The following is a 25,732-nucleotide window of genomic DNA, read 5'->3' on the forward strand; positions in this document are numbered from 1 at the left end:
CCGGGACTCTAAAAACAAACATTATTTTATTAGGTTACCCCAGCAGATGAAAGCAGAGTGTTCCATTTGGGCCCTTTTGGGAGTCAATTAATGCATTTGCTAAAAAACAAACCCTTCTGAGCATTCCCGATCTCCTCAGCAGCTTCTAAAGGAAAGTTTGCCACCGCGCTCTGAGGGGCGCATGAATGGAAAGAATGAGTTGCAAATAATCCATTCGTTGATAAAGAAAACTTATTTTAATGATACTCCTCAAACCTAATGTAACACTACTCTCAAAGGCAATTATTTTTAAAAAAGCTTTATTTTAATAATGACCAGGAAATGTAAATATCTTTTAGTTTATGTGCTAGTTCCTGGCTTAAAGTTACCAGTGATTAAAAACAAATTTAAATAGCTGTATTTGTTTTAATAAAAGATTTATTTATAACTTCTAAAATAAGTAATCAATAAATAAGGCTGATTCTCCAGAACCGGAGTTATGGTCTTAACTCCAGCAGCAGCAGAAGTCATGTAAAGTAGGAAAATAGTGGAGATTACTCATCGGAAAAAAATAACTTCTCAAAATTCATATATCCATTCATCGTTCCATTCATCCATTTTCCACACACCCATCCATCCTTCGAAAACATAGCCCTGGGCCTACTAAGTTCCAGGCACTGAAGAACTAGAATCAAAGACACCGTCCCTACCTTCAAGGAGCCCAGTCTAGATTTTTAACTGAAGGCCGCCCCTAACAGAGCTGACAATGCTTTTAGAGACCTCAGACTTCATAATGAAGCAGTGAGCTCCCTGTGGTCTTCATAATATTGAAGGTAGAACGCTGGTGAGGATTGTTACTCCCAAAAGATGAAATGAAAGGCACACCTCCTTTATGGGAAGAACCATTTGTGGAGAGAACATTTCACTGCCCTGACCAGGAAACGTGTCTTTTAAAAATCTTTGGAAAAATCCACATCCTGAAAGCATTTGATTACCCTGAATTTAAAATAGGATTTTGTTCAGTGGCAAGAATACAAATTCATCCCCACAAGCATGGCTTCTGTGGTAAAAGATTCAAGATAACTTTTAGGAGTTTATCTAGAAGGGCAGTAAACAGGGCCGTAAGACAGGATTGATGAAATTCCATCACTAAAGATTTCCCTCCCTCTACCTGAAGAATTTCAACGTGACTTGCTGGTTACCTAGTCAGGAGTAGGCTTCAAACAGTTTCAAGCACAATTTATTCCCGTTTCTATTCCCCGCTCAGAGTTATGTGCTGTTAAATATTTCCAGAAGGCTGTCAAAATGTAAGCATCCTGAGGTTTACATAGGCCACACCATTAAACAACATATAAGCACAAAATTTTAAACATTGTTTTCCAGCAATGGTAAATATTTTAGCTAAGTAAAAACTGAAGCTTGAAATGCAATAAGCATTTAAATGACTCCTTTCTATGCCAGAATTCTTATTTTCCCCTGTGCAACCCTGGCTGCTGGGATTAAGGCGACCCCAGGGAGCTTTGCAAATGGTTGTGGGTTATGAGGTGTAGCATGAGCCTGGCGACAGCGTGCCACCCAGCCTCAAGAAACCCAGCCACGACTGGAACCCAAGAATCAGTGTGTTCACTTTGTGGTCAGCTTCACATTTTTTCCCCTCCCTGAAAAAAAGCTGCTACTAAAGTCAGGCCTTCCCCCCACCCCACCCCTCAGGCATCACGAGGTGGACCAAGGGCAGCTGAGACACCCAGGCTGGCAGAGCAGTTGAAGGCTGGTCCCCTTGGGTGGGCAGGCATGCTGGTGGGGACTACCCGTCTTTCTGGCCCTCAGTTAAGGAGGGAAACAGCTGACTGCAGGAACAGCAGCCACACCACTGACGATGTATTGTGCTGTCACTTCAGGAAGAAAAGCCCAGAACAAATTTTACGTGGTTTTCACTGTGCAGTGATTGCAGTCCTATTCGAGGGATGTCACAGTCCCGCCACCCACTGAGCACAACTCAGATGGAAATCAGACCTCCTTCAAAGTGTCTCAAGTCACTGACTACCCCTGAACAGAGTAAGCCAAGGATTTTAAATACAGACATGTGACCCTTACTCCACTGGTCTCCTCCAGTCTCTCTTAAGTACTAAAGAGAATCGCCCCCAGCTACGTGTAAGTCTAAGTGAAGCCAAGACACTCTCCCATCAAATATAACAGCTCTTAGAGAAGCTGCCAGGGCAGTGCACCTTTTATGAGATTTTGGTCAATATTTTTTACTACAGAAAGTTGATCTTCTATAAAGTTTCAAGCACGTGAAGAAAAGGAATGCAGAGATATACACTCAGTGACTTTTCTCCACACTCAAAGACCAAAGCTGGAGTGCTGTTATTATAAGACCACCTACATTTCTAAGACATATTTATAGCATTATGACCAGGGGTGGATGACTCAGTAAGCAAAGTAAAGCACCAGCTAACTATAGATTAGTAAGTAAGCACAAGTAACCCATGCTTATATTGCTTACTGGGTCATCCACCCTCTAGGGACTGTAAATTTAAAAAGAGGCTTCGACTCTGTAGGAAGGTGCTATGGATTTGGGAGAGAGACAGATGCCAGTCATATCGAGAAGCAGAATCTTTGATGTGGTGAAAAAATGTGAAACTGTTCAGATGATCTCGTAAGCAAGGTAAGCACCATGTTTACCTTACCTCTTGGATAACCTGCCTCTGTAAGAGGAAAATTTAGATATTTTTTTGTAGTTAGAGGCTTCTGTCACTTAACACATTGAATGGGAATGGGACTGCCTCATCGGTTTTTGCCAAACAGACATGGAAGAAGCCTTGCATATATTCGTCCCATTCTGCTGAAGATAACAAAAATTTTGTTCAGATAAAAAATATAAAAACCAGAGATTTAATTCTTTCCAATTCCAAAGTGTTACTTTCAATGTCATACAACAACACAGAGACTGTCTTCTCAATAGCTCTCCTATGGAAGGAATTTTGGTGACACAGAATGTTCATTCGTATTGTTGTTAGGTGCCATGGAGTCAGTTCCCACTCATAGTGACTCCATGCCCAACAGGGTGAAACACCTCCCACTCCTGCATCATGCTCACAATCGATGCTATGTTTGAGTCTGTTGTTGCAGCCACTGTGTAATGGATGTTTGTAGGTGTTTCCTCTGAGTCCTGCCACATCAGCAAATGAAGGTTCCAAAAGCTTTACTCCATCCACGTCATTAAGGTTGACTCTGAGGCAGCTCTTCCTCAGTCCTATTTTGATTGCCTTCCAACCTGAGGGACTCATCTTCCGGCACTGTATCAGACAATGTTCTGCTGCTATTCATAAGGTTTTCACTGGCCAATTTATTAACCATGGGTGACCCTGCTCATATTTGAAATACCGGTGGCATAGCTTCCAGCATCACAGCAACACTCAAGCCACAACAATACAACAAAATGAGAGATGTGATGTTCATCCATACTGACTACCAATAGATTGATGAGTAGCCTCTTCAGGAGCATTAAGAAGAAGAGTCCTAAATTCTGTTCAAGACTAGCTTATTTCTCCAAATAATTATACCTATTGCCATCGAGTTGATTCCGACTCATAGCGACCCTATAGGACAGAGTAGAACTGCCCCACAAGGTTTCCAAGGAGCGGCTGGTGGATTTGAACTGCCGACCTTTTGGTTAGCAGCGGAGCTCTTAACTTAGAGTGCTGACCAAATATTAGCTTATGTCAGATTACTATGTTATATGGTTTTGGTGTGAGCAAGAGCCAGAGACGGTGAGAAAACATTTACACTGCCACATCATACCCGTTTTCATGTCCAACTTCCAATGAATCTTTATATTACTTTAGGTTAAATGTAGTTTCCCTTACTCACTCTGAATCATGGTATATTGAAAATGACGGTACACATTACCTTGAAAGATTATGAGCATATATCCATGCCAGTGTGAATAAAACCCACTCAAGACAAAACATGGAATCCAATAATGATAATTGTTAGTCATTCACCATATGACATGCACAATAGCAAACAATTTAGTGACTTTAAAAAGTTTATTTCCACCTTCACAAACACATGAGCCTCTGAACATTATGCAAGGCACCTGAAATTAAATAAAAACTTACATTAGAATATATTTGTCTTACATGATTCAAGATAAAGTAGATTTTAATAGCAAATGGGTACCAGTTATGAGGAGGGGGATTAGGGCAGGTATCTGCAATAGGGTAATACATTTCTTCTACAGTGTCTATTGAAATAGGCAATAATAGACATATATGCATCACAGGGACAGTTACCCAAATTTAGCACATCCAGGAGAAGTGCTGCATCCACCAGTTTCTAAGTCAATATAATAAAATGCCAAAAGTACTTCCCTAAAGCACAAAGACTTTTCCCTAGCAGCCTTGGTACCAGTAACAGAATACGATTACTAAACATCTTCAATGTGGTTTTCATTACAAAAAAACATGTTTCACATAAAAGCTTCATAATATAATCCAGAGACAGAATTTGTGTGTGTATAAGATTTGAAGCCAGGCTGGTTATTTCTGATAATTTTTTCATTTCTTCCAGTGTTTTTTACTTTTATAAATATGTACTCAGCTTACTACCAGTTTAAACATACAAGAAACACTTTGCTCTAAGCACCATGATTGCCTTTCAGGAGCCTGTTTGGGATTCTAATGCCAGTCCAAGGAGAACGGCCTGAATTTCTATTCCTATTTGCTCCTTTCCTCAAATCATGCAGTGTTGACCAAATTCTAACACATGTCAGATACAAGGCTAAGGCCCGAAGAATAATTATAAATAATTTCACAATGATCTGGTTAAGAAAACACAGAAAATGAATGATTTCGCTTTATAAAAAGCCTCAACTAGAATTTAAACAAGAGATGGAAGTAAAAGGGATGAGACATTGCTTAAATCCGAGGTGAGGTGTTCTTGACTGTTGTAACAACAATGCCACAGCAATTCCTGCTGCTGGGCCTCCTACGGGCCTCCGCTGATAACTTTGGAGGTAGATGCTGCTGGCTTGAAGAGAGGTAGGTAAAGTCCAAATTTGTTTTCAATCCCTGCAAAAGTTGCAACTGCCAATTTGTAGCCCCCAACGTGATCAGGACTGGGAGCAGGCAGTGTGATCCTGGATTTAGGAACTGGCTCCGATCCTATGGGTTTTCTAAAGGAAGAGAAAAGAGTGAGAATCTCAGTTTTGTTTTATTATTATTTTTTAACTTGGTACAAACAACTTACCAAAACTGTTAAACAAAACAAAGGCATTGTTCAATTTTAGTCACTTGTGGGTTTTTCTTTGAAATGAACTTATTAACATGTTTCTAATGTTTTCATAAATCTTTTCTATCTTATAGGTTGATGCGCCTTTCTCAGTCACAATGGAGCAGCAGAAATTCAGATTTAGGATGATACTCACATTCCCCCAAAGTCAATGTAGAACCATTGCTGTAACAATTCATAAGTCAGCAAAGTCACACCAAACTGGGGTGAGGATCGAAATACGCGAGCTTCAGAATAAAAGGGGAAATAACAAATACAATTAGATTTCTAAAAAATTTATGATACCAAATGGTTAGTTAAGAACAAATTATTTCCATACCACCAGCTCCTTTCCACAAAGCTTTTGGGCCTTCTTCCCGCAGTATCTTTCTAAAGCAGTCTATAACTCCGCTGTAAGTGGTTTGGCCAGCCCGGGCAGCCACCTGTAATCTCGTCTTGATAACATCAGCAGGGGTCACTAAAGATGCCGCAGGCATACCTGCAGGAAAGACACAGCACCAGCTCAGTCTGGTCACATACATTCTCACTATATAAAAATAACTGTGCTTTGAACTGCTGGTCGGGGAAAGAAAGTTAAGAATCAAATGAAATAAAATAGCTATTTCACTGTCCTATATGGGGCACCCAGCCATGAATATCTTGCCTGGAGTGACAAACACTCCAGCACACTTACGCACACTCCCCACCAACCCTTTCCTCAAGCACCTAATGTTCATTTGTTATGTTTATATCCCTAAGGATTTATTTATCAACGCCATCACTGCAGCAAGAGCCCTGGTGGCCCACTGAAAGGTTGGCAGTTTGAATTTACAGAGCTGCTTCAAGAGAGAAAGGCCTGGTGATCTGTTCCTGTAAAGATTAAAGCCTAAAAACCCGGTGGGGCAGTTCAACTGTCACATGGGGTTGCTGTAAGTCGAAATTGACTTAAGGGTACCTAACAACAACCACATGACTGGAAGCAGTTGAGAATACATGGAGCAGTTTTTTTTTTCCCTGTTGAAATCAGAAACTCGCAAAGTTATTAGTTCCAATGTTTTAGAGGTGATGCTTGTTATGCGTTTCCTCTTCATGCCTTTCTGTGGCTGCTGGCAGTCACAGGGAGAGCCTTCTCTCACACTTAACCACCCCACCCCCTCAGGAAAAAAAAAACAAAAAACAACAATCCATACCTCTCCAGTTCCACAGGAAAAAGACTTTACTGATAGCTGAACCAACACTGTGTGCCACTGTGTGTGTGTGTGTGTGTAGTAGGGGTAACAAGAAGGGAAGACGCAGACTCCCACAGATAACACTTTAGGATTCCTTCTTCCTAAGATTGACATCTCCAGAAAAAATATTTGACAGAAAACTTAAAGTTTATACTGGCTAATAATCAATGAAAAAGAAACAACAACAAGAAGAAAATCCTACCAAAATTACCAATGGGAAATTTTTCTACAGTCATTTCATCCAAAATGGGGCAGACCATGTTTAGATTTTTTAAAAGTGAGACTGTACTCAGAAGACACTGTCTCTTATGGTTTTATTACTTTTCCATTATGAATCTATTCCAAACCAAATTGGTCAAATGCAGATGCATAAATCTCCTTTGCTTTTTTTAAGGCTTAATAATTCTGTAAGAATTTCTGTCCAAACCAACATGGTCTGGCTAGCAACTACCATCTCATCCTTCTAACAGACAGCTTTAAAGTTACAGGGAGTGTGTGTGTATGTGTGTGTGTGAGCAATCTGCACACTACCTGCTTACATTTATATCACTAAAGTAGTATCTCTTCCTTTTCCGTCTTTACCTAGCTTCTCAAACTAATCTTAAGTAACACTTTTTATAAAATGCATCACAATTTTACATGTGAAAAGCTCACTTTATTTCCAACACTTCACTGAATAAGTCATACTGAATTTCCTATTAGTTTGGAGGGATTATTTTAACTTGGAGCCAGGAATTTATCCTCCAACATAATGGAAGGAAACAGGAAAAATGCTTAGAAACCCACTGTGTTCACACTACTAATATTGTTTTATTTCCTACTTTAGAAAGAGTTTATTAGCAAGACAGTCTGTTTTATACAGATGATAAAATCCTCCTCACAACAGTGGGCAGGCCTGTCAGAGTGGGACTGTGAAAGAAATACAATGAATGAAATGTATAAAAGAGTTTCCTTTAGTAAGGGTGGTTTTCATAAACATTTCCTTATCATGAAAAAAGAGAGAAGACAAAATACAGGGCAGATGATGAGGAGAGGGGAAACATACTAATTAAATTAGAGGAATAAAAATGGCAGAAGGAATGTGTCTGGCAAAACCAAGCAGTGTTCTGGATGATGTCGGCAATATGGTGACCTGAACATGCCTCTTATCATCTCCATTTCCAGCTTCCACCCCTCCTAAGTTGATGGTTGTTAAAGTCTAGGAGGAACTGGGTACCCCAGAGGAGGAAGGAGATGTCGGTGTGGGGATTGCTAACTTAACCTGGAGAACAGCACTGGGCTGCTCCAGAGCAAGGACAGCAAGGAAGCAGACACTGGAAAGAGCTTGTTCACCAGAAATGTGCTGATTTTCCGGGGCAGGGTTGGAGAGACTCCTAGGAAGTTTGCCTGATCATGTTTGTCTTCTAAAGCTGGTCAAGTAGTCTCAGTTTTCTCTATTTCTAAAAACAAGAGGGAGGTCCCTGGATGGCACAACCATAAACACACTCAGCTACTAACTGAAAGGTTAGAGGTTTGGGTCTACTCAGAGGAGTCTCAGAAGAAAGGCCTGGCAATCCACTTTTGAAAAATCAGCCATTGAAAACCCTGCGGATTAACTTGTATGGAAGCCACTCCTGGAGGACACCTTTCGGCCAAACAGACTGGCCTATGAAATAAACGGATAACACCCCGGAGAAATGTGTTCCTTTAAATAATCAACCATAGGAGATCAAACTGTCAACATTTACCCAAAAGCAAAGATGAAAAGGCAAGAAGGGGCAGGAGAACTGGATGGATGGAAATGGGGCAGGTGGGTGGAAATGGTGACAGTGCTGACACATTTCAGGCACTGTAACCAATGTTACAGAACAATCTGGGTATTAATTGTTGAATGGGAATCTAATTTGTTGTGTAAACTTTCACCTAAAACACAATAAAATATTCAAAAAAAAAAAAAAGAAAAGAAAACCCTATGGAGCAGTTCTCTCACATACATGGGGTTGCCACGGGTCGGGGCTGACTCCGCGGCAACTGGGAAATCAGATGTGCTGGAGGTATAGGGGGCGTTGTGAAGAGGGCACGATACTTCTCACTGCCAACGAGAAACTTTATCAAGCTTCTCTTAGAAGCCGACAGGCACATCAAGTAGATAATATGGATAAGGATCAAAGGGAATTTGAAAAACTCTTAACCTTGATCCAAAAATCATATAAATATATGAACCTTTGTATCTAATAAGTAGAGGAGCAGATGCTTTATGAAAACTAATGGAGAAGTAATGAGAACCGAGGCTGAGTCATACCTGAAGGTGTATTTTCCTGGTCTTGTTTCCTTATTGTTTTTCATGAGTTTCTGGTGGTCCCAGGTATTCCTTGTCTTGCTAAATTAACCGAAACAAGTTGCCGGAGAGTAGATTCCAACACATGGCCACCCCATGTGTATCAGGGTAGAACTGTGCTCCATAGGGTCTTTTTGTTTTAAATATTTTATTGTATTTTTGGCGAAAGTGTACACAGCCAAACAGGTTCCCATTCAAGAATTTCTACACATATTGGTCAGTGACACTGGCTACATTCTTCACACTGGGTCAACATTATCATTATTTTTGTTCCAGTTGTTCTGTTCCCATTAGCTTAGTCTCACTATATCCGTTCTGTGGTACACAGGGTCGCTATGAGTTGGAACTGACTTGACGGCACCTAACAACAACTGTACCCCAACTTTTTCGTTTATGCTTTAGAGTAATTGTTGACCATTTGGGCTCCAATAGATGATGTTTTAAAGGGATGCAGTACTCACAGGTGTCACCTTACTTTTATGAGCTAACTTGCTATTTAGCTAAAAGGTTAACTTCAGGGGATAGTTTCAAGGTTTAAAGAGTATCTTAGGGCAATAGTCAAGGATTCCTCCAGTCTCAATTGGTCTAGTAAGTCTGGATTTTTTAAGAATTTGAAATTCTGTTCCACATTTTTCTCTCTTTCTATCAGGATTCATCTATTGTGGCCCTGATTGAACATTCGGTAGTGGTAGCTGGGCACCATCTAGTTCTTCTAGTCTTGGGGTAGAGGAGGGTGTGATTCATGTAATTAGTCCTGAGACTAGTTCCTTCTCTGAATCATGGGTTTTCTTCTTTCTCTTTTCTTCCAGCCAAGTAGAGACCAACAGTTGTATCTTAGATGGCTGCTCACAAGCTTTTAAGATCTCAGATGCTACTCACCAAACAAGGATGTAGAATAGAACATAAACGTTATGAATTATATTATGCCAATTGACTATGCTGTCCCACGAGACTATGACCGTAAGTCTTCAAACCAAGAAAACCAATCCTGTGAGGTGACTGGTCATGTTTAAGAAGTATCAGTATCTGTGATCCCTATTCATTTTAATATGTATATTAAACATAAATATATACATTTGGTTTTTGTCTTTGTTGTAAAATTATATATAACATAAAAAAAAAAAAAAAGCATTTACCAAAACATCCTATTTCTTGTGTATGACTTACTGGCATCAGTTACCTTGGTTAAGCTGTGCATACTTCATCCAGATTCGGTGCTACTTGTCCCATCACCATAAATAAAAAGTGACTACTATCTAGAGATTCCCAACCCCACCCCCGGTAACCACAAATGAATGTTGGTCTCTGTATATATACCTATTTTTGTCACTTTATGAAAGTGAGACCATACGATATTTGTTCTTGGACTTATTTTGCTCAGCATAATGCCCTCCAGGTTCATCTACATTGTAAGATGTTTTGGGATCTAATCTTTTCATTATGGCTGTGTAGTATTCCACTGGATGTATGGACCACATTTTCTTTACCTGTTAATCTGCTGATAGGAACTTTGGTTGTTTCCACCTTTTAGCTAGTGTGAATAGTGCTGCAATGAACACAGGTGTGCATATGGTTCCATACAGTTTTTAATGGCTGATTTTTCAGAAGTAGATTGCCAGGTTATTCTTCTAAGGCACCTCTGTGTGGATTCGAACCTTCAACCTTTCAATTACCAGCCCAGCACGTAAACTGCACCACCCAGAATTCACCTAAATTAACCTAGATAACTGCAATTCCTGTCTCCTTTTTTTTTTTAACTGTACTTTAGGTGAAGGTTTACAGAACAAACTAGCTTCTCATTAAACAGTTAGTACACATATTGTTTTGTAACTTTGGTTACCAACCCACGAAATGTCAACACTCTAGCCTTCTGAACCTTGGGTTCCCTGTTACCAACTTTCCTCTCCCCTCCTGCCTTCCAGTCCTTGCCCCTTTTAGTCTCGTTTTGTTTTATGAGCCTGTCTAATCTTTGGTTGAAGGGTGAACCACAAGAGTGACTTCATTTCTGAGCTAAAATGAGGGTGTCTGGGGCTATACTCTTGGGGTTTCTCCAGTCTCTGTCAGACCAGTAAGTGTGGTCTTTTTTTGTGAGTTAGAATTTTGTTCTACATTTTTCTCCAGCTCTGTCCAGGACCCTCTATTGTGATCCCTGTCAGAGCAGTCGGTGGTGGTAACAAGGTACTATCTAGTTGTACTGGACTCAGTCTGGTGGAAGCCATGGTAGATGTAGTCCATTAGTCCTCTGGACTAATCTTTCCCTTGAGTCTTTAGTTTTTCTCATTCTCCCTTGCTCTCGATGGAGTAAGACCAGTGGCGTATCTGAGACAGCCGCTCAGCTCACAGGTTTTTAAGACCCCAGAAGCTACTCACCAAAGTAGAATGTAGAACATTTTCTTTACAGACTATGTTACACCAATTGAGCTAGGTGTTCCCCGAGACCATGGTCCCCACATACCTCAGCTCAGCAATTTGGTCCCTCACAGAGTTTGGATATGTCTATGGAGCTTCCATGATGCTGACCTGTACCAGTTGTGCTGGCTTCCCCAGTATTGTGCACTGTCTTACCCTTCACCAAAAAAAAAAAGTGCCCTTCAGCAAAGTTACCACTTATCTGTTGCCTATTTACTGTTTTTCTATCTCCACCTCTTCCCTCCCTCGTATCCATCAAAGATTGTTTCTTTTTGTGTGTAAATCTTTTCATGAGTTTTTACATTAGTAGTCTCATACAATATTTGTCCTTCTTTGCTTGACTTATTTCACTTAGCAAAATGTCCTCCAGATTCATCCATGTAATGAGATGCTTGGCAGATTCATCATTGTTCTTTATCATTGCATAATATACCCCATTGTGTGTATGTACCACAGTTTGTTTATCCATTCATCTGTTGATGGGCATTTAGGTTGTTTCCAACTTTTTGCTATTGTGAACAATGCTGCAATGAACGTGAGTGTGTATCTGTCCATTCGTGTGACAACTCTTATTTCTCTAGGATATATTCCTAGGAGTGGGGGTTGATGGATCACATAAAAACCAAAAAAAAAACCCAAACCTGGTGCCGTCGAGTCGATTACGACTCATAGCGACCCTATAGGACAGAGTAGAACTGCCCCATAGAGTTTCCAAGGAGCGCCTGGCGGATTCAAACTGCCAACGCTTTGGTTGGCTGGATCATATAGGATTTCTATTTCTAGCTTTCTAAGGAAGTGCCGTATTGTTTTCCAAAATGGTTGTATCATTTTGCATTCCCACCAGCAGAGGATAAGAGTTCTGATATCCCCGCAGCCTCTCCAACATTTGTCATTTCCTGTTTTTTTTGATTCGTACCAGTAATGCTGGGGTGAGATGGTGTCTCACTGTGGTTTTGATTTGCATTTTTCTAATGGCTAGTGATCACGAGCATTTCCTCATGTGCCTGTTAGCCCCTTGAATGTCTTCTTTGGTGAAATGTCTGTTCATTTCCTTTGCTCACTTTATAACTGGATTATTTGTCTTTTTGTTGTAGAGGTGTTGGATTTTCCTGTAGATTTTAGAGATTAGACCTTTGATTTGTAATAGCCAATTCCCCCCCCCCCATCTGTAGGTTCTCTTTTTACTCTTTTGGTTATCTAGCTTATCTTCTGGAGTTTGTGTGTTGTTCGTTATGGTTTGTATCCTGTTAATGCCATGTATTAGGGCCTCTAGCATTGATTCTATTTTTTCTTCTATGAACTTTACGGTTTTTGGCTTTATGCTTAGATCTTTGACACATTTTCAATTAGTTTTTGTGTATGATGTGAGGTATGGGTCCTGTTTCATTTTTTTGCAGATGGACATTCAGTTTTGCCAGTACCATTTGTTAAAAAGTCTGTCTTTTCCCTATTTGATGGACTTGGGCCCTTGTCAAAAATCAGGTGACCACAGGTGGATAGATTTAAATCCAGGTTCTCAATTCTGTTCCACTGGTCCATGTATCTGTCGTTGTGCCAGTACCAGGTTGTTTTGGCTACCAAAGCTGTACAGTAGATTCTGAGGTCAGGTAGTACGAGTACTCCTATTTTATTCTTCTTCTTCAATAGTGCTTTACTTATCTGGGGCTTCCTCCCTTTCCATATAAAGTTAATGATTAGTTTCTTCATCTCTTTAAAGCATGTTGTTGGTATTTGGATTTGGATTACACTGTATTTGCAAATTGCTTTGGGTAGAATCGTCACTTTCACAATGTTGAGTCTACCTATCCATAAGCATGGTATGTTTTTCCATTTCTGTAGATGTCTTTTGGTTTCTTGCAGTAGTGTTTTGTAGTTTTATTCCTACAGGTCTTTTACGTCCCTGATTAAATTTATTCCTAAGTATTTTACTTTTTTAGGTGCTATTATAAATGATATTGCTTTCTTGATTTCCTTTTCATCATTCTCTTTATTGGCATATAGGAATCCAACTAATTTTTGTATGCTTATCTTGTATCTTGCTACTCTGCTGAATCTATTAGTTCCAGTAGTTTTCTCATGGAGTCTTTTGGGTTTTCTAGGTATAGTATCATATCATCCATAAATAGGGACAGTTTAACTTCTTCATTACCAATCTGGAGTCCCTTTATTTCTTTTTCTTGCCTTACTGCTCTAGCTAGGATTTCCAGCACAATGTTAAACAGAAGTGGTGATAAAGGGCATCTTTGTCTTGTTCCTGTTGTCAATGGGACTGTTTTCAGCCTCTCTCCATTAACAATGACGTTGGCTATTGGTTTTGCATAGATGCCCTTTATTATGTTGAGAAACGTCCCTTCTATACCTGTTTTATTGAGAGTTTTTAACAGGAATGGGTGTTGGACTTTGTCAAATGCCTTTCTGCATCGATTTGAGATGATCATGTGATTCTTTTCTTTCTATTTATTTATGTGGTGTATTACATTGATTGATTTTCTAATGTTGAACTATCCTTGCATACCTGGTATCAATCCTACTTGGTCGTGGTATATTACATTTTTGATACGATGAATTCTATTAGCTAGAATTTTGTTGAGAATTTTTGCATCCATATTCATGAGAAATATTGGTCTGTAAGTTTCTTTTTTTGTGGTGTCTTTGCCTGGTTTTGGTATCAGAGTTATGCTGGCTTCATGGAATGAATTCAGAAGTATCGCTTCCTTTTCTATGTTCTGAAATAATCTGAGTAGTACTGGTGTAAGCTCGTTGCTGAATGTTTGGTAGAATTATCCAGTGAAGCCATGTGGGCTATGGCTTTTTTAGATGAGTTTTCTTTTTTTATTACCTTTTCAATTTCGTCTCGTTAAGGGTCTGTTCAGATTTCCAGCATCATTTTGCGTTAGTCTGGGTAGTGTGTTTCTAAAAATTTGTTCATTTCTGCTGGGTCTTCAAATTTTTTGGAGTATAGGTTTACATAATTCTATGTTATGATCCTTTTTACTTCAGTTGTATCTGTTGTAATGTCCCCCATTTCATTTCTTATTTGGGTTATTTGCATCTTCTATTTGTCTTTTGACAATGTGGTCAGTGGTTTGTCGATTTTGTTGTTCCTTTCAAAGAACCAACTTTTGGTTGTATTGATTGTTTCTATTGCTTTTCTATTCTCTATTTCATTGATTTATGCTCTGATCTTTATTATTTCCTTTCTTTTGGTGTCTGTGGGCTTCTTTTGCTGTTCTCTTCCTATTTGTTTGAGTTTTGTAGCTAATGTTTTGATTTTGTCCCTTTTTTCTTTTTTGATGTGTGCATCTAGTGCTATAAATTGACCTCTGAGGACTGCCTTTGTTGCGTCTCAAAGGTTTTGATGTGTTTTCATTCTCATTTGATTCTAGGCATTTTTTTGATTCCATGTCTGATTTCTTCTATTACCAGTTGGTCTTTAAGCAGGTGTTATTCAGTTTCCATGTACAGGAAAAGAATTTTTTTCCCTTGCTATTCCTGTTGTTTGGAAACCCTGTGGCATAGTGGTTAAGTGCTATGGCTGCTAACCAAAGGGTTGGCAGTTCGAATCCACCAGGCGCTCCTTGGAAACTCTATGGGGCAGTTCTACTCTGTCCTATAAGGCTGCTACGAGTTGGGATCAACTTGATGGCAACGGGTTTGGTTTTTTTGGTTTATTCCTGTTGTTAAATTTCTACTTTGATGGCATTGTGGTCAGAGAAGGTAGTTCGTATTATCTCAATGTTTTGGATTTTGTTGAGGGTTGCTCTGTGGCCTAAGAAGTGGTCTATTCTGGAGAACATTCCATGTGTGCTAGAAAAGAATGTATACTTTGCAGCTGTTGGGTGGAGTGTTCTATGTATGTCTCTGAGGTCAAGTTGGGTGATCATGCCCTTTAGCTCTTCTGTATCTTTGTTGAGTTTCTTTCTAAATGTTCTATCCCTTACCGAGAGTGGTGTGTTGAAGTCTCCTACTATTACTGTGGAACTGTCAATCTCTCTTTTCAGTGCTGTTAGAGTTTGTTTTATGTATTTTGGGGCCCTGTCATTGGGTCCACAGATGTATATTACCATTATGTCTTCATGATGGATCATCCCTTTAATCATTATACAGCACCCTTCTTTGTCTTTCTGTCTGACTTTAAAACAAATTTTTTATTTTATTTTATCTGAGATTAGTATTGCCACTGCTGCTCTTTTTTGGTAGCTGTTTGATGTATTTTTTTTCCATCCTTTGATTTTTAATAAATTTACATCTTTATTTCTAAGGTGGGTCTCTTGTAGATGGTATATTGATGAGTCCTGTTTTTTAAATCCATTCTGTCACTCTCTGCCTATGGGTGCATTTAAGCTATTTATAGTCAGTGTAACTATTGATAGGTTTGAGTTTATTGCTGTCATTTTGTGGTGCTGACATTTTCTTTGTTCTTTTTACTCTACTGTGCTGAATTTCTTCTGTATGTAGATTTTTTTTTCATTTCTTTTGTTTTTGTAGATCTTGTTTGTAGTGAGACTTTGTTTTTCTTCTTTATATTGATGAGTAGGTTTGTTAACTTTCTTTGTGGTTACCTTGAAATTTATCCTTATCTTCCTAGGTTCAAACCAGTCTATTATTATTTGGTCTCATCTTGCCTTCCTCTCCATTAGGAAGTTCTATACCAATACCATTTATTCCCTCATTTATTGTTCTGACATTGTTGTCATTTACAGATTAAACTCTCTGGTTCCCTCCTATAATTCTTTTGGTTTTGGACAGTCCTTGAGAGTTCATTTCCTAGGTTGGTATCTGGCTGGTACGATCTTACGTCCTAGATTCAAGCTGTGGTTTGATGTTGCTTGTTCTCAGACCGAAGGAGCCCATTTAATAATTCTTGTAAGTTTTGTCTGGTTTTTACATACTCCTTTAATTCCTTTTTATCTGGAGATGTCCTAATTTCACCATCACATTTGAGCAAGAGCTTTGCAGGATATATTATTCTTGGTTGGCAATTTTTTTCTTTCAAGGTTTTATATATGTCATTCCATTGCCTTCTTGCCTGCATGATTTCTGCTGAATAATCAGAGCTTAGTCTTATTGTTTCCCCTCTGTACGTGACTTTTTGTTTTTCTCGAGCTGCTCTCGGGATTCTTTCTGTGTCTTTGGTTAGGTGTGATTATAATATGACTTGCTGATTTTCTTTTGGGGTCTACCCTATATGAAGTTCATTGAACTTCTTGGATGGTCAACTTTTCACCTTTCATGATATTAGGGGAGTTTTCCATCAGCAATTCTTCAATGATCCCTGTGTTTTCCATTTTCTCCACCTGTTTTGGAACTCTGCTCACATGCAAATTTTTGCTTTTGATTGTATCCCACATAATCCTCAGGGCTTCTTCATTTTTCTTCATTCTTTTTTTCTGATTTTTCCTCAAAGTTGTACCAAGTGCTTGTCTTCAATTTCACTGATCTTGTCTTTCATTGTTTCAAACCTGCTCCTCAGCCCTTCTATGACACTGTCCGTTTCTGAAATCTTGTTTTTTTTGGATTTCTAACTGTTGTTTTTGTATGATTCCTAGTTGTTTATTTATTTTGGCATTTTGTTCCTGTATTATTTTCCTGAATTCTTCCATTTTTGTTCTGTATTTTCCACGAATTTGTCTATTTTTTCCTCACTTTTGTCTGCTTTTTGCTTCATCTCTTGGATACCGCTACATATTAAGAGATTTGAATTTCCTATCAGGTAGTTCTAGTGCCTTTTCTTCTACTGGGGAGTCACCTGGTGTTTTATTTTGGATGCCTACTGGAACCATCCTGTCCTGTTTTTTTATACGTTTTGCTATTGTCTGCTGTCTTCGGGACATTCCGTAGTTATTCGCTTATTGATTTTAGATTTGTTTGTTTTGTCCTGCTTTTCTGTTTTATTTGGTTATGTCTGAGCAGGCAGGCTGCACATTGTTGTTTGCTCATTTGTGGGCATGATACTTTTCACCTCCTTGTTCAAAGGGCAGGGCCAGTTGCTCAGCTACAGTGCAGCAGGTAAGGACCAACTGAAGGGGAGGGGCTGGTATAGGTTGTTTGTAGCAGGTACTAGGGCTGACAGGGTGGGCTGGGAGTCAGTGCAAGACAGGTTCTGGTGGACCATGCCTGTGCTGTTCGGGTGTGTAATGTTTAGCGCACAGTGCAGGTAGGCAAGAAGGAGGGGAGAGGCTGTGATGTGTGGAGCTAAGATGGGTATGGGGAAGAAGAGATGAGAGAGAAACAGGAGCAAAAACAAAAACAAAAAAAAAGTGTGCTAAGGGAGCTTGCCATTGGAATGCAGAGTCGAGAAGCCAGAAATGGAGAAAAAAAAAAAAAAAAGTCCCCAGGGATTCTATCAGTATGGCTGCACAGACCAGGGAAGTGGCTCCCAGGTCGTGTAGTACAGCCTGGCTAGAAGGGGCAGAGATTTAACACAGTGCCAGGTATTCAGGAGACAGGAAAAGACGGTAAATATAGAGAGATGAGAAACTGAGAAATGAAGAAAGACAAAATGGAAAAAAGAAAAAACAATGCCCCCGGGGATCCCACTAGTGGCTGCAAAGGTCAGGGATGGGGCTCCCAAGCCATGCAGTACAGCTCAGGTAGAAGGGGCTCCCAAGTGGTGAAAAGGAAAAGAAAATAAACAAACAAAAACAGTATCTTACTCTTTTCGATGCTTGGCTGAGTTCTTTGTCTCTTCATTTGATGCTTAAAGCTCCAGGATTGACATATGTCTCTGTTTTACTTAGTTTTTCATGTCTTTGCTGTGCATGGACAGAGTGATGCTTCTCTCTGTAGCGCCATGTTGGCTCTGCCTCTGCCTTGCCTCCATTTTTACATCGCTTTCTTATCTCTGTACCTGTCTATGTGTTTTCCTCTTCTTATAAAGAAACCTGTCATTGGATTTAGGGCACGCTCTAATCCAGTATGACCTCATTTCACTCAGTTGCACCTGTAAGAACCCTACTTACAAATACAGATCCATTCTGAGATTCTGGGTCGACATGAATTTTGAAGGGATACTATTTAATCTATTATAGAGAGCTTCATTCTGGAGTTAGAAGAATTTATTTCTCTCTTGGAAGAGCATGGTAAGAACTTTTTTAATTGTTTCTGTATATGTGGTCAAAAACAACAACAACAAAATCAAACCTTTTGCTGTTGAGTAGATTCTAACTCATGGCAACTCCATGTGTTATAGAGTAGAACTGCTCAATAGGCTTTACTTGGCTGTAATCGTTACGTAAGCAGGTCACCAGGATTTTCTTCTGTGGCACTGCTGGGTAGGTGGGTTTCAACCACCAATCTTTATGTTAGCAGTCCATGCAAACCCTTTGGCAACCCAGGGACCTTAGTATCTGTGGTACAGGTCTCAATTACCTTAAACCCTGTCCTGCTTTCTTTCAATTCCTACACTTGTCCTGTCCAGGCATGTGCCCCTTCTTTAGAATACAGTTCTGGGCTTTTAGCCTGGAGTCAAAGGTTGCCTGAGGCTCCACATAAAAGTAGAAGAGGAGAGGCCAAACCAGGCCTCCTGTATTAAATATAGTTCTTTAACTAATGTTAATGGTTTACTGTAAAACCTCTACCCCCTTTCTAGGCTTTCTATTCGTTCACTCAGAGGTTAAAATTCTTTAGTTCCGCTTTACATTAGAAGCAGTTCTCCTGCCAAGGCTTTGGGCCATGGGTCCTCTTTCAGTCCAGTTTCAGAGCCAGTATGGTTCTGTTTCCTGTCAGTCAGTAACTCCTTACAATTTTGGTCCGCTGAGGGCAGGTGCTAACATTTCTTAATGCCAATAAGGAATTTTTTAAAATGTATTTTCCAATATTTTAAGGTATTTGGCAGGAGAGGAGAGATGGATGAGTATGTTTCCTCTATTACCTTGATCCAATCCATTACTTGTTTGTTTGTTTAAGGCTCTAAGCATGTTTTAAATTATCTTAAGCTTTATGTCCACATAATTAAAAATTTTGTGCCAAGAGTACTTCTAAATTAACCCTTCTAATACCTTTGCAAAAGCACCATTATGAGCACATGTATAATATTTCTGTATCTGTGGGCTGACAGCTTTTAAAGATATTCCTGGATTACAACTTACTCTAAGTTAACTAATTCAAGGGCAAGGCCTGCACTACACTTTAACTTGTTCCCATATCACTCTGACAGTTAAAAGCATGTGATATGATAGATCATTCTACAAAATGTGGTGTTAGATATCCCTTATTTGATATTGCCAATAAATCATACTGAAATGTCCTGCATTGATTAAAAAGCAGCATGTTAATTACAGAGAATTATAATATAGTTTCTTAATTTCAGGGTCCCTGCTTCAGCCCTAACCTTCTGACATGGTGAGGCACTTAGGCCAGTTGAACACAAATTCAAGTATAGGTTAGTCTATTCAGCAAAACAGTGGAGATGCTCCCACTATTTAAAGATATTCCCAGTTTATAAAAAGATATATAAAATGCAAAAAGACAAAAAAAAAATATTCTGTAGGTTTTGAAATGCCACAACCACTTCTATTAAAAAGCTGCATGTTACTAAAACAGTCTAACTTCAAGTCTAATCAAATTCTTGTAAAGAGAAAAAGTGAGATAGGCTTATTGAATAACTGAAATTACTATCAAAATGTAGAAAGCATGATCATATTTACTTAATCACAGATCTATTTCATTTATAAATTTATAAGAGGACTCTTCATATATACATATATGTAGTGTAAGATTAATTTAAATGAAGTGCAAAAAAATAGTCTTGAGACATTTTTGTCAAATAATAAGTAAGGTCATGGCTATCTACTATTCACTATGGCATTTTTGAAATAAGCTTTTTTCCTTTCTCTTAATGACAACAAAGATCACTGCTGTCCTGGGATATAATTCCTGGAGTTCTCCACATATTCTATTAGTATACTCTCCCTAGGAATTGCCTTGGCTTTCACTGACATCCACAATGGGAATGTGGGGGTCTGATCCATCTTCTATCCAACAACCAATGCAGGTTTGGTGCCTTCTTTTGTTCACTGTCCTTTCTTGATGGTGTCATGTTGGACACACTTCTGAACAAAAAGTCTTCTTGCCTTTTTCAACATGTTCACTTTGACTTTAGCTCTCTGGCTGAGCATGCCAGCAAGGTTCTGTACTCAGCAGCTAGTTGAACTGCTTCCTCAAATCATATCAGTTAACTTCTTCTCACTAGATACAGAGTTTTGCTTATTATAAAACATCTTTGCATTATGCCTAACTTTAATAAAAATTGTAGTTATGACACTTGTTGCTTGCTTCTGATATTGTTATTAAATTAAGAAGGTAGCTTAGTTCTCGTGATCTAGTCTATCCATGTACACTGGGGAATATACAAGGCCATCAAACTTTGTAGCTGATCCACTCCTTGAAGATAAAAACACTATAACATATTGTGACTCATATTTTCCTACTCAACAGGGAAGGAGAAAACTAGGGAGAAGATAAATGATAAAATGAAAGTAAAATGATCTGTAGTAAGTGTGTAGTTAGCTTCCAAATCGGCCCTCAATAATTTTCTTTGAAAACATCTTGGTATTCCTATCTTTGTGTAGTCCTCTTTCACATTAAATAGTGCTGATGTGTGTAACCAACAGAATAGTGGGGAAATGAAGGAGGGTGGGTTCTGAGGCTGGGTCATAAAAGACATGTGGCTTCTGTCTTGCTTTCTTCCTCTCAGATCTTGCTCTGGGGGAAGCCAGCTGCCTTGTCATGAGGACACTCAGGAAGGCCTCACGTGGCAAGGAACTGAGGCCTCCACCAATATCCATTGGATTGAGCCACCTTGAAAGCAGATCCTCCAATCCTTGTCGAGCCTTTTAGAGCCCTGGCTGACATCTTTGTATCCTCAGAATTACCCAGTTAAGTTGCTCCTGACCCACAACTGCTGCCTGACCCACAGACTGTGTGAGATAACAACGTTTTAAGCTGGTAGGTTTTAGGGTATTTTCTTATGCAGCAATGGATAACTAACATAGAAGGTATCTGGAAAACAACTCTGAGAGATCATGTTGTTGCTGTTATTAGGTGCTGTTGAGTCAGTTCCGCCTCATAGGGACCTTATGCATAACAGAATGAAACACTGCCCACTCCTGCACCATCCTCACAATTGTTGCTATGTTTGAACCCATTGTTGTAGCCACTGTGTAATGGATGTTTGCAGCTGTTTCTTCTCATTTTGAGTCGTGCCACATCAGGAAACGAAGGTCCCAAAAGCTTTACTCCTTCCATATCATTAAAGTTGACTCTACTTTGAGGAGGCAGCTCTTCCCAAGTCATATTTTGAGTGCCTTCCAATCTGAGGGGCTCATCTTCTGGTAGTCTATCCGACAATTTTCTGCTGTCAACCACAAGGTCTTCACTGGTTGATTTTTTTTCAGAAGTAGATCACCAGGTCCTTCTTCCTAGTCTGTCTTTGTCTGGAAGCTCTCCTAAAATTCATCCACCATGGGAGACCCTGCTAATATTTGAAATACCTGTGGCATAGCTTCCAGCATCACAGCAATACACCAGCCCCCACAGTCTGACAACTGACAAATGGTGATGAAAGAGAACAGGAGAGCTGTAAGGGTTATATAACAGTAGCATGGAGATATAAACTAGTTTAAACATTTTTTAAAAAATTTTTTATTGTGCTTTAAGTGAAAGTTTACAAATCAAGTCAGTCTCTCATACAAAAATTTATATACATCTTGCTATATACTCTTAGTTGCTCTCCCCCTAATGAGACAGCACACTCCTTCTCTCCACCCTGTATTTCCATGTCCATTCAGCCACCTCTGTCAAGAATAATGTGACAGGAACATTTAGCTCAACTGGCATAACATAGTTTATAAACAAAATGCTCTACATTCTACTACGGTGAGTAGCATCTGGGTTCTTAAAAGCTTGTGAGCGGCCATCTAAGATACTCCACTGGTCTCACCCTGTCTGGAGCAAGAGAGAATGAATAAAACCAAAGACACAAGGGAAAGATTAGTCCAAATGACTGATGGACCACAAGTACTACAGCCTCCACCACACTGAGTCCAGCACAACTAGATGGTGCCCAGCTACCAACACCGACTGCTCTGACAAGGATCACAATAGAGGGTCCCAGACAGAGCTGGAGAGAAATATAAAACAAAATTCTAACTCACAAAAAAAGACCAGACTTACTGGCCTGACAGAGACTGGAGAGACCCTGAGAACATGGCCCCCAGGCACCCTAATTTTAGCTCAGTAATGAACTCACTCCTGAGATTCACCCTTCAGCCAAAGATTAGACAGGCCGGTAAAACAAAATGAGACTAAAGTGGCACACCAGCTCAGGGGCAAAGACTAGAAGGCAGGAGGGGACAGGAAAGCTGGTAACAGGGAACCCAAGGTTGAGAAGTGGAGAGTGTTGACATGTTGTGGGGTTGGTAACCAATGTCACAAAGCAATACGTGCGCTAATTGTTTAATGAGAAGCTAGTTTGTTCTGTAAACCTTCATTTAAGTACAATAATAATAAAATGAATAAGTAAAATATAAAAAAAAAGAATAGTATTAAAAGTAATCATACTTTTTACCAGCTAATGCACTCATTTCTCCAAAGAAAATGATCCAGAATAGGTGAAAACTTTTATGTTCAAAAATGTTCTTTACAATACCCTTTAGTAAAATTTTTGGGAAAAGATTTAAGTATTTGAGACTGAGGATTAGATAAGTATGTAGGAATTAAAAGCTATACTTACAAATTTTAAATGACATACAATAAAATTAGTGTGACTACTGAATATTTTTGAACACTTTTAGAACTCATTTAATCCTATAATAATTTTGTGGAACTAAGACTATTATCACCTGCATATAGATGGAAAACACGTAGGGAGGGGGTAAATAACCTGTAGGTTACACAGTTCTGAGTGGGGAACCTGGGATTTAACCTGGGCACGGCCCTACAGGACATGCCATTAACCGTTTTGCTGTGATATATAATAACGATGCTTAAGGCACAAAATTTAGTGAAAAACATATAAGCGGTTTGATCACAAGTATGTTAAAAACTATCCAAAGAGAAAAAATTAGCAGAAATGTTAAACAATGATTATCTTAGAGCACTGAAATATTGGATAATATTTTATTTACTCTTGCCTGTACTTTCCAAATATGTTATAGTGAGCAGAAGCACCTCCATAACCATACACACATACACAAACAAAAAAGAAAAAGGAAAAAAAATTCTTAAATGAGGAAAAGGCCCACCAGTAATTTCTACAGCTCTGGTAGCATAGACTACCTAAGAAAACTCCTACCTGGTGTTCAAATCACTTTGGGGTACCTACCTCCTCCTGACCTACTCATATCCAAGGGAAGAGTTACACCTGTATTTTTGTGATGTGAAGAAAATAAGGCAGAATCTGAGTCCTAAACCTTATCTTCTGATCTCACAATTGATTTTTGGAGTGATTTACAGATTCTTTTGGATTCAACGTAATATTGGCTAACATTTATTGAGCATTACTATATGCTAGGCACTATGCTAAGCCCTTCACATGGGTGCTCTCATTTGAACCTCACAACTACCTGCTACATAAGTATAATTATTATCTCTATTTCTAGATGAGAATGTTGAGGATTAGGAAAGGTTAAGTAACTTGCCCAAGGTCACACAACTAGTACAAGGTGTGTTAGTTCTGACTCTTGACTAGAGTGTCTCCTCATTAGGTCCTACCTTGGCTCAAGTAAGAAATTTGAAGTAAATTATAACTTTTGGTTCAAAAAAATGTTATTATGACTATATGTAAGAGGCAGTGTGAGTCAATGGCCAAGCTGAGATTAAAACTGGGGATTCCATGTTCTAGTTTTGAAATCATGATTTCTTGAAGTAGGAAGAGTGCTCTGACTCAATGCTACCCATACAGTCAGGGTCCCTGAACAGCTACGAAAAATCAACTCTGTCTCATATCCCAATACCGCTGCCTTTGAAGAAAAGGGATTAGCAAAGAATTAAACACAAACCACATGGGTTCCAACAAAATGCAGAAATTATTGAACAATAACATTAATATCACACAAAAGTGGAATTTTGCTGAAAGTCATTCAAAAGTGGTTAGAGCAGTACATCGATAGGGAACAGCCAGAAATTCAAGCCAGATTCAGGAGAAGATGTGGAATAAGGGATGTCATTGCTGATGTTAGATGGGTCTTGGCTGAAAGCAGAAAATACCAGAAAGATGTTTATCTATGTTTTATTGACTATGCAAAGGCGTTCCACTATGTGGATTGTAACAAATTGTGGATAACATTATGAAGAATGGGAATTCCAGAACACTTAATTGTGCTCATGAGGAACCTGCACATAGACCAAGAAGCAGCTGTTTGAAGTGACCAAGGGGATACTGCATGGTTTAAAGTCAGAAAACGTGTGTGTAAGGGTTAATCCTTTCACCCTGCTGATTGAATCTGTATGCTGAGCAAATAATCTGAGAAGCTGGACTATATGAAAAAGAACATGGCATTGGGATTGAAGGAAGACTCATTAACAACCTTTGATACACAGATTTATTTCAGACCCTTGCTTGCTGAAAGTTCTCTTGCTTGAAGAGGACTTGAAGCACTTATTGATAAAGATCAAAGACTACAGCCTTCAGTATGAGTTATACCTCAACATAAAGAAAACAAAAATCCTCATGACTGGACCAATAAGCAACATCATGATAAAAGGACAAAAGATTTAAGTTGTCAAGGATTTCATTTTACTTGGATCCATAATCAGCAGTCAAGAAATCAAAGGATGTATTTCATGGGGCAAATTTGCTGCAAAAGACATCACTTTGAGGATGAAGGTATGCCTGACTCAAGCCTTGGTATTTTCAATCACTTCATATACATGTGAAAGCTGAACAATGAATAAGGAAGGCCGAAAAAGTAAATTCATGCCTTTGAATTACAGTGTTGGCGAAGAATATTGAATATACCATGGATTGCCAGAAGGATGAACAAATTTGTCTTGGAAAAAGCACAGCTGGAATGCTCCTTGGAAGCAAGGATGGCAAGACTTGGTCTCACATACTTTGGATGTGTTATCAGGAGGGACCAGTCCCTGGAGAAGGATATCATGCTTCGTAAAGTAAAGGGTCAGAGAAAAAGAGGAAGACCCTCAAGAGATGGATTGACACAGTGGCTGTAACAATGGGCTCAAACATAACAATGGTTGTGAGGATGGCACAGGACTGGGTAATGTTCTGTTCTGATGGTTGCTGAGTCAGAATTGACTCACTGGACAGCACCTAACACCACCACCACATGTGTTCCTACTTCCAAGGGTTCCTCGGGCCAAAGCCCAGACATGGGAACCCACAAAACAGCAAACAACTTCTGTTCTCACTACTGTCTTGGGCAAGAGCTCGGACTCTGGCCAGGTATCCGATGAGAACAACACCTACATAAAAAATGTTCAGACCCAGTCATCCCATGACTGCCGTAGGGCCGGTTAACTCCTTAAGTGCTTTTTACCACCTGCAGCATTAAGCCAGATTGTTCAA

General features: G+C 39.3%; 1 protein-coding gene across 2 annotated transcripts in view; it reads right to left on the minus strand.

The window, feature by feature from the left end:
• Window positions 1-4,019: 4,019 nt before the first annotated feature.
• The window catches only part of SLC25A13 (solute carrier family 25 member 13), a 240,248-nt gene continuing 218,535 nt past the window's right edge, over window positions 4,020-25,732 (minus strand). For both annotated transcript variants that reach the window (XM_049893073.1, XM_049893074.1), the window contains 3 exons: window positions 5,591-5,749; window positions 5,408-5,498; window positions 4,020-5,155 (listed from right to left, as the gene is read on the minus strand). In XM_049893073.1, the coding sequence (XP_049749030.1) occupies window positions 4,969-5,155; window positions 5,408-5,498; window positions 5,591-5,749 (437 nt within the window). In that variant the 3' untranslated portion in view covers window positions 4,020-4,968. The remainder of the gene's footprint in view (window positions 5,156-5,407; window positions 5,499-5,590; window positions 5,750-25,732) is intronic.

Source organism: Elephas maximus, chromosome 8 (genome assembly GCF_024166365.1).
Source record: "Elephas maximus indicus isolate mEleMax1 chromosome 8, mEleMax1 primary haplotype, whole genome shotgun sequence".
Classification (NCBI taxonomy): domain Eukaryota; kingdom Metazoa; phylum Chordata; class Mammalia; order Proboscidea; family Elephantidae; genus Elephas; species Elephas maximus.